At 48.2% G+C, this 12972-nt stretch overlaps 1 protein-coding gene across 1 annotated transcript; it reads left to right on the top strand.

The window, feature by feature from the left end:
- Nucleotides 1-68: 68 nt before the first annotated feature.
- Nucleotides 69-6374, top strand: AHSA1 (activator of HSP90 ATPase activity 1). The gene is made up of 9 exons (XM_055715998.1): nt 69-239; nt 568-758; nt 933-1015; nt 1695-1812; nt 3480-3568; nt 3924-4058; nt 4846-4947; nt 5481-5532; nt 5964-6374. The coding sequence occupies exons 1-9, from the start codon at nt 160-162 to the stop codon at nt 6134-6136; spliced, it is 1023 nt and encodes a 340-aa protein (XP_055571973.1). The 5' UTR covers nt 69-159; the 3' UTR covers nt 6137-6374.
- The last annotated feature ends 6598 nt before the right edge of the window (nt 6375-12972 follow it).

Here is a 12972-nt window from a genome sequence, read left to right on the forward strand (position 1 = left end):
CGGGAGGCCGCGGGGCGGCGGAACCAAGGAGGCAGGCGGCGGCGAGGCGGGGGGGAGGCGCCGGAAGGGACCGTGCCGGAAGCCGGGAGGTGGCGCGGCGGCCGGCGGTTCTAGCAGTTTCCACGGGCGGTCGGTGCGGCGGAGGCGGCGGCGGTCCCGATGGCCAAGTGGGGAGAGGGAGACCCGCGCTGGATCGTCGAGCAGCGGGCGGACGCCACCAACGTTAACAACTGGCACTGGTGAGCGGGGCTGCCCGCCCGGCCGGCCGGCGCCGGGGCCCACCCGGCAGGGCCCGCTGCCCCGGGGGGGCGGCGGCCGGTGCCCCGGGGAAGGGCTCTGCCCGCGCTCCCCTGTGTGCCTGTTGGTGCTGGGGGGGGGACGGGCTGGTGTCCCGGGAAGGCCCCGGCGTGTGTGTGCGTGGCCTGTGTGGGGTCCCCGTGGATCCCCGTGTGACCCTCCGTGTCCCTGTGTGTGTGTTGGGCCGGGCCAGGCCAAGGCTGGATAGCCCCAGCGTGTGCTGGCGGTGTGGCCTGGCCCAGGTTCTCACAGTGCCCGGTTCTCTCGCAGGACAGAGCGGGATGCCTCCAACTGGTCCACAGAGCGGCTGAAAACTCTCCTCCTGCCTGTCAGGGTGGAGGGTGAGGAAGGGGCCTGTGAGGTGACAGAAGTGAGCAAGCTGGAGGGAGAGGCCTCCATTAACAACCGCAAAGGGAAACTTATCTTCTTCTATGAGTGGGCTATCAAGCTGGCGTGGACTGGTGAGTGATGTTCTCCCCTCTTGTTTCAAGGCCAGAGTCAAAGTGTAAGATTAAGGATAAGGATACTTATTTGGGAAATAACAATAAGAGGAAGTCTTGTCTTGTGATACATCACAAGTTTGGCTCTTATCAGAGTAAGAAATACTGATCTGAACAACATGATTGTAATTGCAGGCACCTCAAAGACAGGTGTGAAATACAAAGGTTACGTGGAGATTCCTAATCTCTCGGATGAAAATGACATCGATGAAGTTGAGGTAAGCACAGCTAAAGGCTGATACTGCTGGCTGTATGGTTGTTCTAACAGGAATCCTCACCGCGTTAATAGTTCCTTCTATGTTACCTTTTTTTAGAACATTTGCGTAGAAATTTTAGTGTTAGAGACTGCTTAAGTTAATAGAATCATAGAGTGGTTTGGGTTGGAAAGGACCTTAAAGATCATCTAGTTCCAACCCCCCTGCCATGGGCAGGGACACCTTCCACTAGACCAGGTTCTCCGAGCCCTGTGCAGCTTGATCTTCAATGCTTCCAGGGGCTGGCCATCCACAGCTTCTCTGGGCAACCTATTCCAGTGCCCCGCCACGCTCACAGTAAAGAATTTCTTCTTTAATATCTAATCTAAATTTTCCCTCTTTCAGTTTCATACTGTTATCTCTCATCCTGCCACTGCATACCCTGATAAGGAGTCCCTTCCCATCATGTTGTATCTTTACCAAATTAATTCCTGCCTTCTAGATGTAAGGGCTCTATAGCACTTGAAGGTGTCTAGGTACATGCATACATTACTGTAGGCTGAGAGAGATAAAGTGAAAGATTAATAAAACTGCACTGCTGCTTGTGAAAGTTTGGCCAAAGTCTAACTGTGATGTTGAATTGAGTATTAAAAGGACCGTGCAAGTATGGCCTTATTAATCAGCACGTGCCCTCCTTGTTTAGATCCATGTCAGCCTTGCCAAAGATGAGCCTGACACTAACTTGAAGACCCTGATGAAGCAAGAAGGTGCAAAAAAAATTAGAGATGCAATGAAAACTTACATCAGTACTCTCAAAACAGGTATGTAACTGAGAGGGAGAAGTGTTACGGGAATCCGTATGAGCTAATGCTAAAGAAGGGATGGGGGTAATGGGAGTGAATATCAGTCTTCACCTCACCTTGACAGGAAGGTGTCAGAGCAACAGTACCAACTTTTCCGTCTCTTGATAATGCTTAGCATTTGGTAAGAAGCACTTCTGTCTGTAGGCACTGTAGCACAACCCAGAAAGACTATTTTTAGTGATAACCCAATAATAAACAGCATTTTTGGATTTACGTTTTAAAACTGAGAATGTCCTTCATATGCTGAAGGTCAGCTAGAGAGAAATTGAAACCAGTATAAAATGTGTTTGCTACCTCAGTGACGCAGTATCAGTCGCTGCATGTGGCCCAACCTGGACTTTAGTTTTCATATTCCCTTGGAAGGTGGTATCTTCTCTCTAGGTTGTTGTGTTTTCTCTTTTGCCGTGCTAGTAAAGGCATCTAGTGTTCTTTGGATTTGAGAGTAACTGACAACTGGATATAGCTCTCCAGGTTTTGTTGGTGTCCTTGAATAAGCTGTCTCAGCTTCCAGATCAACATTATCTTTTTTTAGGAGATAAATCTGATGCCAGCAGTTGTAGTTAAATCAGCATGCTTTTTGAGTTTGGCTTTGCTATCTAGTACAGACTGGGGACCCTACAGTTGCTTTTTATATCCATTTACCTGTATTGTGCTACACATGCTTAGATATTCAGCTTTTGCTAAGTACAGACCACCACTGGTTGCTGGTTTTCTGGGGTCAAATTTCTGTACCCTTGCTCTTTTTTCCAGGTGTTCTAGTGTTCAGGGTGGGAGATGCAGTCACCCAGTGGAAGATGAGAATGTTGTTCAGGAACAACTATGATCTTGTGGGCTGGAGTAAATAAGAATAGGTGGGAACTAAGTATTGTGGGATACAAGATCGAATGCATGTAATAAAATTCTGCTATGTAATGGAGTTTTGCTAGATTGAACAGATGAAGGGGAACCCTGTTTTATAATTGGTAAAGGCAGAAGTGATAGAGCTGGAGAAAAAGAAAACATGATGCTGAAAGAGGCTGAAACTTCTGGTGGAGTTATAAAAGTGCTGGTGTTGCTGAACAGGGCACTGGAGAGACCTCCCCTGGGTTTTTGTGTTTAGTCCTGGCATCTGGTGTCAAAAAAGATAAATCAAAGAAGGAGTCAGAAGTAATTTTATTCTGTACTACAATGATAGGAGAAATGGGAGAGCCAGTCTGAAAAATGGAAGGGCTTGGTTTGGTTTGTCTAGACCAGCAAGATCAGAGTATTTGAGATGTGGCTGCTCTTTATATCAGAGAGTGAGACGGGGGAAAAGTTACGTAAGTGTAAGGCTAACATTAATATGAGAGCAACATGTAGAAGATAGTGATTGGTATTCTAGGCTAGGAAGAGGAGGTAAATTCCTAATTGTTAGCGTAGGCAGGTTCTGATACAGTCTTCAGTGGAGAGTAGTTGAGGGCAAGAAGAATTAATTGCTTGTTAAAAAAAAAAAAGTCTGTTTACTTTTTTTTAACTGTTTCAAGTTGTGGGCACTAGCAAAAGCAGGCAAAAAAACAGGAAACCCTTCTGATTGTGTATTTCAAAGAATATTTAAAAGGTTTACCTGATCTTTTATTAGTTTCATGGGCGCATTCCTGTCTTTCCAGAATTCACCCAGGGCATGATTTTGCCCACAGTGAATGGTGAACACATGGAAACAACACCTCAGGTGGCTCCTAAAGCAGAAGACCGCAAGGTAAATAAAACTGTGCAAACATGCTTTGGGATCTGTGAAGAAAAGTACACAGTATTAGATTCCAGGGCTTATAGGAGCAACCTATGCTATTTGTAGGATAAATATATGGAGGAATTGGCAGTCTGTGGTGTAGGCCTGACTGTTTCGATTTGCAGCACGTGGTATCTCTTAATTCAAGCAGGGTCATAAATGTGCTTTTTATACTGAAATACAGTTGTACCTAATTACATCTTTACCAAAGGCCTTCGGGTTTTCTCTTGGATATGTGATCCACTTGTTGATTTTATTTATTATTATTTTATTATTATTGGTGAAAAAAGTATGTGTATGTACGTTTTGCTTGTTGTTTTGTTAGATGGCTGCCAGCAGTGGCACTGCCACGTCGCAGTCCAAATCCATAGGAGTCAAGATCCCTACATGTAAGATCAGCTTGAAGGACACCTTCTTAACATCTCCAGAGGAGCTCTACCGGGTATTTGTTACTCAGGAGGTAATGCCAGGCTTGTTCTGAGAGTTGTTCTTTGCACATAGGAGGTTGTTTCTTAGAAGCTTTTTAAGGCATTCTGTAGGACACACACAATCCATGAGAATGGGGTAAGAAAGCCGGTCTGCAGAACAGTTGCTTAAAGCTCCTGTGTGTGTCTTTTCACACAGTTGACAAGAGGGGATTAATGCCAGCCAGAAGCCAGTGCCAGACTGCTGTCAGCACCTATCTGTAGGTGTATCCCTTACTGCATGTGGTCAGATCTCTTGGGATTTACAGTTGTGTGCTTGTTGGTTTTTTTTTTTTTTTTTTCATTTTAAGGTTAGGTGCTATCAAAGCGTACTTCAGAAGTAGCTTCCCCTGTCCTGCACACTATTATATGGTTTAAGAAGAGAGAGCAGCATTGTATCGTTATTTAAACATGGTCTTAGTCTTTTGCTCCTCCCCTCCCCCCCCTTTTTTTTTAAAGGGGGCGGCAAAAAATACCACCTTTTCTTAGAACTAGGTTTCATAAAGAAATAAACAGAGTAAATCAAAGTGTGGCTTACAGAACACTGCATAGGATACGAAAACTAGGGGTTCTTTTCCTTTGGCAGGCAGAATGCTGCCGTAGTGGCGATAACCTTGCTTTGCTGGCCAGGACAGGGTTTTTGTCTTTTTCTTGATGAGGACCTTACACTATTGACTTAATGTCGTCTTTCAGAGCTTTTGTAGCTGGTTGGGAGGCATCGGGCAGCAAGTTTGCAACCAGATAGTGTCAAGTAATACAGGTCTCCTCCTGAATTCTTTTCAGATGGTCCAAGCTTTCACCCATGCACAAGCTGCCTTGGAGGCTGACAAAGGAGGCAAGTTTCAGTTGCTGGATGGCAGTGTCACGGGAGAGTTTGTTGACCTAGTAAGTACTAACTAGTGCAGGTGTGTCTTGCTCAGGAGCAACCTTTTTATTTTTGAGGTATCAATTCTGTAACAGTGCTTCAGTTAGCTAATTGCAGGGTTCTGCCTGGTGCCCAATAATTATCTCTAATCACTGTGGCTACTGAACTGTTCCTTATAGTATGGATTAATGTATGGGACTTCAGGCTGGGGAGAAAATCTGGTTGCGAGTCATGCATCTGCCCTGTCTTTGTGTGATTTTACTTATTTATTAGGGGTTGGAGGGGTGTTAAAGATAAAACTGACCCTTTTCTTCTTTGGCCCTCTTGCCACTGAAGTCTTCTGGACAGGGACGCTGTCTCAGTGTTTGGGGCCGTACTATGGCCTACATTCCTAGAAGAGGAGCAGAAACGATGCTTAAAATTGTTTTCCTCTGTGTGTATGTGTTTCTCAAGGGGTCTCTTAAGGCTTCAGATCAACACAGTTCTAGTTATTTTCTATTAGACTGCAGGATTTGCAAAAAATTACTACTCAGTCTCTCTCTCTCTTTTCAAGGTCCCTGAGAAGCAACTTGTTATGAAATGGAGATTTAAATCTTGGCCAGCTGGTAAGTAGTCCAAAAATGGACTATGGTCTTACAGCCTTGCCTGTGTTTGAAGAATTCCAGCCCCACTTGCCAGAGCGTACTCTGGCTCATGAGTGGGGAGCACGTGGGTGTTCTGGGAGCTGCACCAGCCATACCCCACCTTCATATCCCACACAGTCAGGTCAGAATCATCAGCCATGGTTTAGAGCAGCAGCCAGGGATTAGGAACAGCTTGCTCAGCTGTGGCTGCAACTGCCTCAAACCCCGTGAAGAGGGAGCCCTCTCCTCCCTCTCTCTCTGAGGAACGCCTGCAGCTGTCATAAATAGATCCTCTGGAAAGGATCCCGAGGAGTCTTTTCAGTGGTGCCATGTGAGAGGAGGAGCAGAGTAGCTCCTTGGGGCAGCATATACTATACTACACACTATTGAGAGATTTGCTTTGGTTCCTCCAGGGCACTTTGCAACAATTACCTTGAACTTCACTGACAAAGGTGGTGAGACGGAGGTGTGCTTGGAAGGCAAGGGCATTCCTGCCAGCGAGGAGGAGAGAACAAAGCAAGGCTGGCAGCGCTACTACTTCGAGGGCATTAAACAGACATTTGGCTATGGCGCCCGCTTGTTTTAATACTGGTTGCTGGGAAGGCTCTGCCTGAAGACTCTGCCACATGGACTGATACATTTTTCACCTGTCCCTTTCTAATCTTGGCCCTACTGCTGAGTAAAGTGGGATGACAGGTGATGAGGAAGGCCATTGAGCAGCACCACTTTCAGTCCCTCACTGCTTTGTGCATGTCTCATGCTGCAGGGGATTCTCTTACATGTACATACTTCTATTGCTAAATAAACCTAACTTAAAAAAAACACCATGGAACTTGTGTCCTCACATCGGCTTGAGTTCAAAGGGTTGGTCAATAGGCTGAGGGGAGGGATCTGTCTGGAAAAACACTGATCAATGAGGAGTGCTGATCCCGATGTGATTTACTTCTCGCTTCTGGGGGAGTGGAGAGTATGAGCTTGATGCAGTTTTTAGTTTGAGCAGCTGCTCATTTTCTCTCTGCTTTTGATCTGCCGCTAGTAAATGTTTCAAACCCTTCCCATTTCTGAAGGGATCCAAGATCCTGTTCAAGCTGTCCCTCTCCTCCTTTGCACATCTCCAACACAGTCCTTTCTTAGACAGCGGTAGCCTGCTCTACAAGAATGCCAATCATTCAGTCACCTGATTTCCAGGACAATCAGCAAACCACTGCTAGGGGAACTCCTACCTACAAAATGGTTCTAGGAGGTTGTGGGGCACAGGGTCAGCTACTTCCAAGAGCTACAGGCCAAAGCAAACCACGAAGAGTCCCAATGGGGGTGGGATTTATTCCTGTAAAATAAACAAGGTGCAGTACTTTTGGCTGACCCCACTTCAGCTGTTGCTTTGACTGGTGTTGCTTGTTCTCTCCTGCTAATACAGTTAGTTCCCAGAGATGTCTTCTAAAGAAATAAATTCGCCTATAGGATGAGGGGGGGAAATCTAGTTCTGGTCAGAAGTGTCAATCTGTGTAGCCTCAAGAGCAACTGAAGTGCTCAGGTGCTCCGTTTGAGGCGTGCGCTTTTCTTGCAGAGCACCTCTAGTAAGCCAGAAGGAGAGTTGCTAGATGAGATTTATTGTTTTGGGGATTTTTTTAATTTTTTTTTTTTTTTGTAATCTGAATGGTGTGTTGTAGCCATCCCCTTCAATAGAAGAGAGAGGAAAAAAACTAGTTTCCATTGAAAAAATGCCAAATGTAATTGAGTTGCCTTTTACATTATGGAGAGCATTTCTGGCCTTTTCCACTCACTAGTCCAAAGTGATTATTTATGCTAAAATGTGTAGGGACATCAAGAGTGCAGTATGAAAGTAAGTTCTATATTGTGTGCTTACCCCTGTGCTGGCCTGTGACCGCAAAGGAAGTTGTGCCAAGACTGGATGCCTGTAGATACGGTAGGGCTTCTCTGTGTCCTGCGGGGGTGTCTTCAAGCACCATCCAGCTGGGAAAGGGGCCGCAGGCATTTTGCCAGGGTTCTTGTGCGCAGATGAACTACTGTACACATCTGGTAGGCTGCGGGAGCGTAACGTGATGTAAGCACGCTGACGTCACGGTGCAGCGTAGGTGTTTGGTTTTCTGCTTGGGGAATGCTGGGCAGAAACACGGGAAACCTTAAACAGCAGGGTTGGCGAGTGTGTTCCCAGCCAAGACAAGAGCTTTGGTAAGAGGTGAGCAAAGTGACTGGAATGAATGAGCTCGTAAGTTAACCTGACACTCGACAGCAGCATCACGGTGTCCTGGCTGTGCTCGGGCAACCGTGTGGGCAGCTGTGCCCGCCTGCAGCGGGGCTCTGCTGGCACAGCTGGGCCAGGGCAGCACAAGGCAGATCCCGCTAATCACCTGCCGCTGGAAGGTTAGGAAGTGGGACAGGAAGGCAGCTGAAGTGGAATTTTAATTGCCTTCCTTTCATCTCAAGCAGGGTTTACTTTGGGCATCCTGCTGCTACTCTAATAGGCGGCGCTTTGGCCCCAGCCGGCAGCCCATGTTCTGGGGGCTCGGGACCCCGGGTTTTGCTCGGGGGCTGTTTGAGGGCTCTTCTGCCAGCAAAACCGATTGCCCTGAGTGATGCTGGTGCTGCCCCAGCTGGCTCCCTGCCCCTCGGGCTGGAAAACGCCATCCCAGCTGCAGCAGAGCAGGCTGTGCAGCCACGCAGCCGTGCCCTGGCTGCTGTTCACAACAGAATCTCTTGCACTAACCCACCAGGGAAGGAAAGCTGGTGCTGAAAGGCCAGGCTGTGAGCTAGCGCTTAGCCCGAGGCTCGGAGCGTGTCAGTACGTACTAACCTTACCGGGGCACAGCGGTGGTAATGCCTTATACTGCTTCAGCCGTTTACTTGGCAAAGGCAATCTGAGCCTTAAGTCACTGCATGCTAGTGATGGTCCCCGCGCTGCCTCTGCCTGCTCTGGGCAAGGAGACCCACTCCTTCAGCCACAGCTGACAGCTGGTGCAGGCATCCGTACAGATGCTAACAAGAAACCCCAGCCCTTTGCTTTACTTGGAAGCGTCTGGAGAGCCGGACACAGTTTGCAGTCCTTCAGCTATTTGGGGGAGGGAGGGCTACGTAACACGAGGAAGAAAAGCAAAGGTCCGGTATTATTCTGCTCAAAGGCCCTTCAAGAATCTGAACTGACAGGATAAGAGGGAAAGTCTTGTGAATTAAAGAAAACCAAGGTTAAAACCCCAGAAAATAGAGACAGAAGTAAATAGTGAATTTTTCACAGCAATGAGCATGGACACTGACTGGCTATGGACTTGGAGAAGACAAATGAGGAACAACCATCAAACAACATAATAAACTGAAGGAGTCTCTGAACACATTTAGTGAATTCTGGAATTTCTTGCAGCTGCTGATACGCTGCCACTAAAAGTTTACATGGCTTCAAAACAGGAGTGGAAAAATGCATGGAGGAATAAACCAGCTAAGGGCTATTAAACGGAACAACCATCACACCTGGCTCAAGAAGCCTCTGGGTCACCAGCTGCTGGCAACAGGGAAAGTACTTTGGTGAAACAGCGACGCGTGCTTGTCCTTCTTGACTCTTCCTAATCACCTGCTGTTGAACACTGCCAGAGACTGGATGCTGGTTTAGGTGACCATGTGTTGTGACTCCCTTGGCCGTGTCTCCTGTGTTTTGATCATTTATGTATGTGAAACTTCCATGGGAAAAGCAGGCCACAAATCAAAGCCATTGAAAGCCCCTAGCCTAAGTAACTTAAAGCTGCTTTGAAATGTCATCCCAACCCTACTTCAATGGCAAAAGGGGAAGAACTTAGGTTAAATGGTTTTTTTTTAAAAGCCAAAGTAAAAGTAGTTGGATGTTTCCAGCTTGAGAGGGTCTGATGCAGTTTACCCTGGAACACGTACTTGGGAGAGTGGAGTAACCTTTCAGAATTCGATGGGGAATGGGGCTGGGGAGAGGGAGGAAGAGAGTGAGGTGAGTGCCAAGGGAATGAGATCAGTCTGTAACGTCAATTCATGAAAAAATACAGTCAGTAATCTGTAAATACCCGGTTAATCAGCTAAAAAGTAACAACCAGCACACCTATATCATGGCTACAACAAGCACAACTCCTATCAAGTCAACCTAATGCCTTTCTTTTTGGCAGAATATCTGGGCTTTATTAAGACTTCAGGCAATGTTTTATATGATATTTTTATTAGTAAATAAGGAAAGGCCTAACAGAGCTGTAATTAATCCAGTATGTTTCAGTATAGAAGATAATACAATTGATAACTTAAAAGTCCAAAATAATAGACATCACCACTGCTGCTGTAAAACCCTTAGAAGACAAGTTTAGGATTGAAAATGATCTTAACCAAGAGGAAAAGTGATCCAGGAAGGGGGATAAAAGAAAAGTGTATTTGACCTCACTGAATTCAGTTTTACACTGAGGTAGAAACAACCAGTAACATGTACAAGGGGGGAAGCAACAGGCATGGCAGCACACTGTAAAAGATGTTCAAGCTGGGCAGGTTACAGTGGATTTTCAAACGCACAGAAATTTAGAACATCATGGAAGAGAACAAAAGCTGCCTGGGCAGGCTGGGGTTTGTAGGTCTTGTGAAGAAATCTTTCCATATAGCATTAAGAAATCCCCAGACAAGAGCCTGTGGCTTCAGATTTGGGTTCTGCACTTCAAGAAAGATGTGCATTACTTGGAGCAAGCCCAATGGTGGGCAACAAGACTGACTGGAGGTCTACAAGTACAGCTTCTAAGGAAAGCCTGAAAGAATTGCATTTAGTCTAGAGAAAAGAAGATGGTGCAGAAGGAGGGAAAGAGGGAACACAGCGATAAAATTCTGAAATACACAAGGCAGGAGCAAATAAGGCAATAATATGCTCTCTGTGACCACTGCAGATAAGATGCAGTGGGCTTAAAATAAACCAGAAAGGATTTAGATTGGGTGCTAGGAAAGTATTTCTCCCTACAAGAACAGTAAAGCTGAAGGTTACTGTGGCATCTCCATCACTGGAGAGCTTGAAGCCCAGGAGAGAGCAGGACCCACCAGTGAGAAATTATTAGCCCCTACCCTTATGGTGGGGCTATGTAGTCTCTCGAGACCCCATCCAAATTTGTTTTGTGGTACATCCCCATGTGAGAAGGCTGTGATGCCTGGAGGAACCTTGCTCCTGGCTTTTCAGAGCCCTCCCAGCTGTGTTGCCAGCTGCTGCTCATCTCCCAGTGCACAGAAGAGCGGGGCTGGGGCTGGAGGGGGATGCTGTGATGGGGATGCAGGCTTGTGGATGGGCTCTGCTGTGGTCCCTGGCCCCTGCATGACGGTCAAGCTGTGCGAGGCTGTGATTCCTACTGCCAGGCTCTCATGCAGCGAGAGAAGAATAGCTGACGTGCTTGCAAGGACCTGGAACAAAGCAGGGGCTGGGCCCCGCCAGCTGGGCTCCTCTCCGGCATTTCCAAGGGGCAGCTGGCTGCTCCGTGGCAGGGAAGGAGGGGGAGACATTTTTTCCTGACCACAAACGTGTGGGTCCATCCTCTGTGGAGATGGAGGGAGTAAATCCCACCCTGCGAACATGTCGAGCAGGGGTACCTGGTGTGGTGTCAGCATCCCTCTGCACAGCATCGGTGAAAGCGGAGCTGGGGACGGGCTCTGATGGGTGCTGGAGACCTGCTGGGGTGACTCTGCGCTCATGGCGGAGGCAAAGCTCTGGAGACCAGCTCTTGCCACAAGCTCCTGTTCGCCCAGCGTTCACGTTGTCGGCAGCAGGGCTACTGCCAAAAAATTGCGGCTAGTGTGATTTTTTTTTCCTTTTCCTCTCTTCTACAGAGAAGTTGGTGGCTGTGTGCCACGCTGTGCCACCAGCACAGCCAGCCCAGAGGACTAACATGGCCGCACAGTGGGGCACGTCTTTTTACAGGGGTGCCTGAAAGGTCTTTTATTACTCTCCAGAGCTTAACTCAAGGTCCACAGACCATCACAACCACACCTCGCTCTTTCCTAGGCTAAGGCCAGACCTGGAGGTTCAGGTCTGTTCTACAGGCTTTGGCCAGACTCTCCTGGCATCATCATCCTCTGTCTTCTCCTCCCAAAGCATCTCCTTTCTGGGCCCAGCTGGGTTTTTTGTGTGCTTTCCAAGGAGCAAAGACTTGGAGCAGAAGCCCTGGAAAGAAAGGTGACAGCTAATGGGGTCTGGGTTGCTGTAAACACATTTCTATGAGATCCCCCTTCCACCCCACAAGATGGGCTGCGTGCCGCGCTCCCATGCCTTCAGGTGTCCTTCACAGCCAGCAGTTCTTTGCACAGCTTGCCCCTGACTCATCTGGGGCCAAGAGGGGAGGTCTGCAGGGACAAGCAGATGCTGACTGCTGTGCCCAGCAAAACCTGGGCAGAGCTCCGTCCGTGCACAGACTAGTGCTGCTGCAAGTCGGATGCTAGGGAACTGGTGCAGCTGAACCGCATGAAGCTCCAGTCCGGGCTGGCTAAACTAAGACAACTCAACTGGTCAAGAAGTCTCGTGCAGCGGGCAAAGGTGCACCTTGATACTGCCACAGACTCACTCCGTGATTTCAGGCAACATCTCCAGGTCTTGAGCACCTGCAGAATGAGGGCAGCGATTCCTCCTGCTTCCATCCTCTGACTGGGATTTCTATAGCCCAGTTTTGGAACAGGGCTCAGCATCCAGCAGAGCAAGGACTTTGTGGCAGAGGATAAAGGCATGTCAGGCACATTAAATACACTGCAGTAACTGCTGACTGCCCCTCCAGGGAAAGAGTGATTTTTCTCTGCACTGCTTTTCCTGCAGAGCAGAGCTCAGCCTGCTGCTCCTGGCTTGGGCTCCATGCAACAATGTTTTTGATGTTGCAGAAGACCAGCGGGAAGTCCAGAGGATCCTTCACCCAGAGGAGCCGCCTGCTCCCCCCAGGCAGGGGCCAGCAACGGCGCCAGGCAGCTGTGAAGCCAACCTCCCATGCTGGAGCAGCAGATAACCCTTGACAGATGTGCAGCCAGCACAAGGCAAAAGGAGCAAGAGAAAAGGAGGGAGAACAGCTGGAAACAGCAAGAGCTTGGAAGTGGTCACGATTTATGCAGCAAATTAACAGCAAAGGGAAGTTGTGATCCCTGGAAAGCTTTGCAAATCCCCCTGTTATCATTAGCTGTTGGCTCTGGAGGCGGTGGGCCAAACCAGTTTTCAAGCTGGGATGATGCCGGTGCTTTTTTTCACCCACTCCCATGCCCAACACCTGCTTAAAGCAGTATACTGGTGTAAGGTTGGCTGGCACCCAGCTCTGGCCAGGCTGAGCATGGAGTAAAACCTGGGATCAGGGCTGAAGGCACAGGGAATGCATTTGCTTCGCAGCACTGACCCTGATCATCTTGTAGGAGACTCCCTTCCCTGCGAACAGAACTTCCCATATCCCGTGGCTGCGGCGG

Source organism: Falco cherrug, chromosome 7 (assembly GCF_023634085.1).
Source record: "Falco cherrug isolate bFalChe1 chromosome 7, bFalChe1.pri, whole genome shotgun sequence".
Lineage (NCBI taxonomy): Eukaryota > Metazoa > Chordata > Aves > Falconiformes > Falconidae > Falco > Falco cherrug.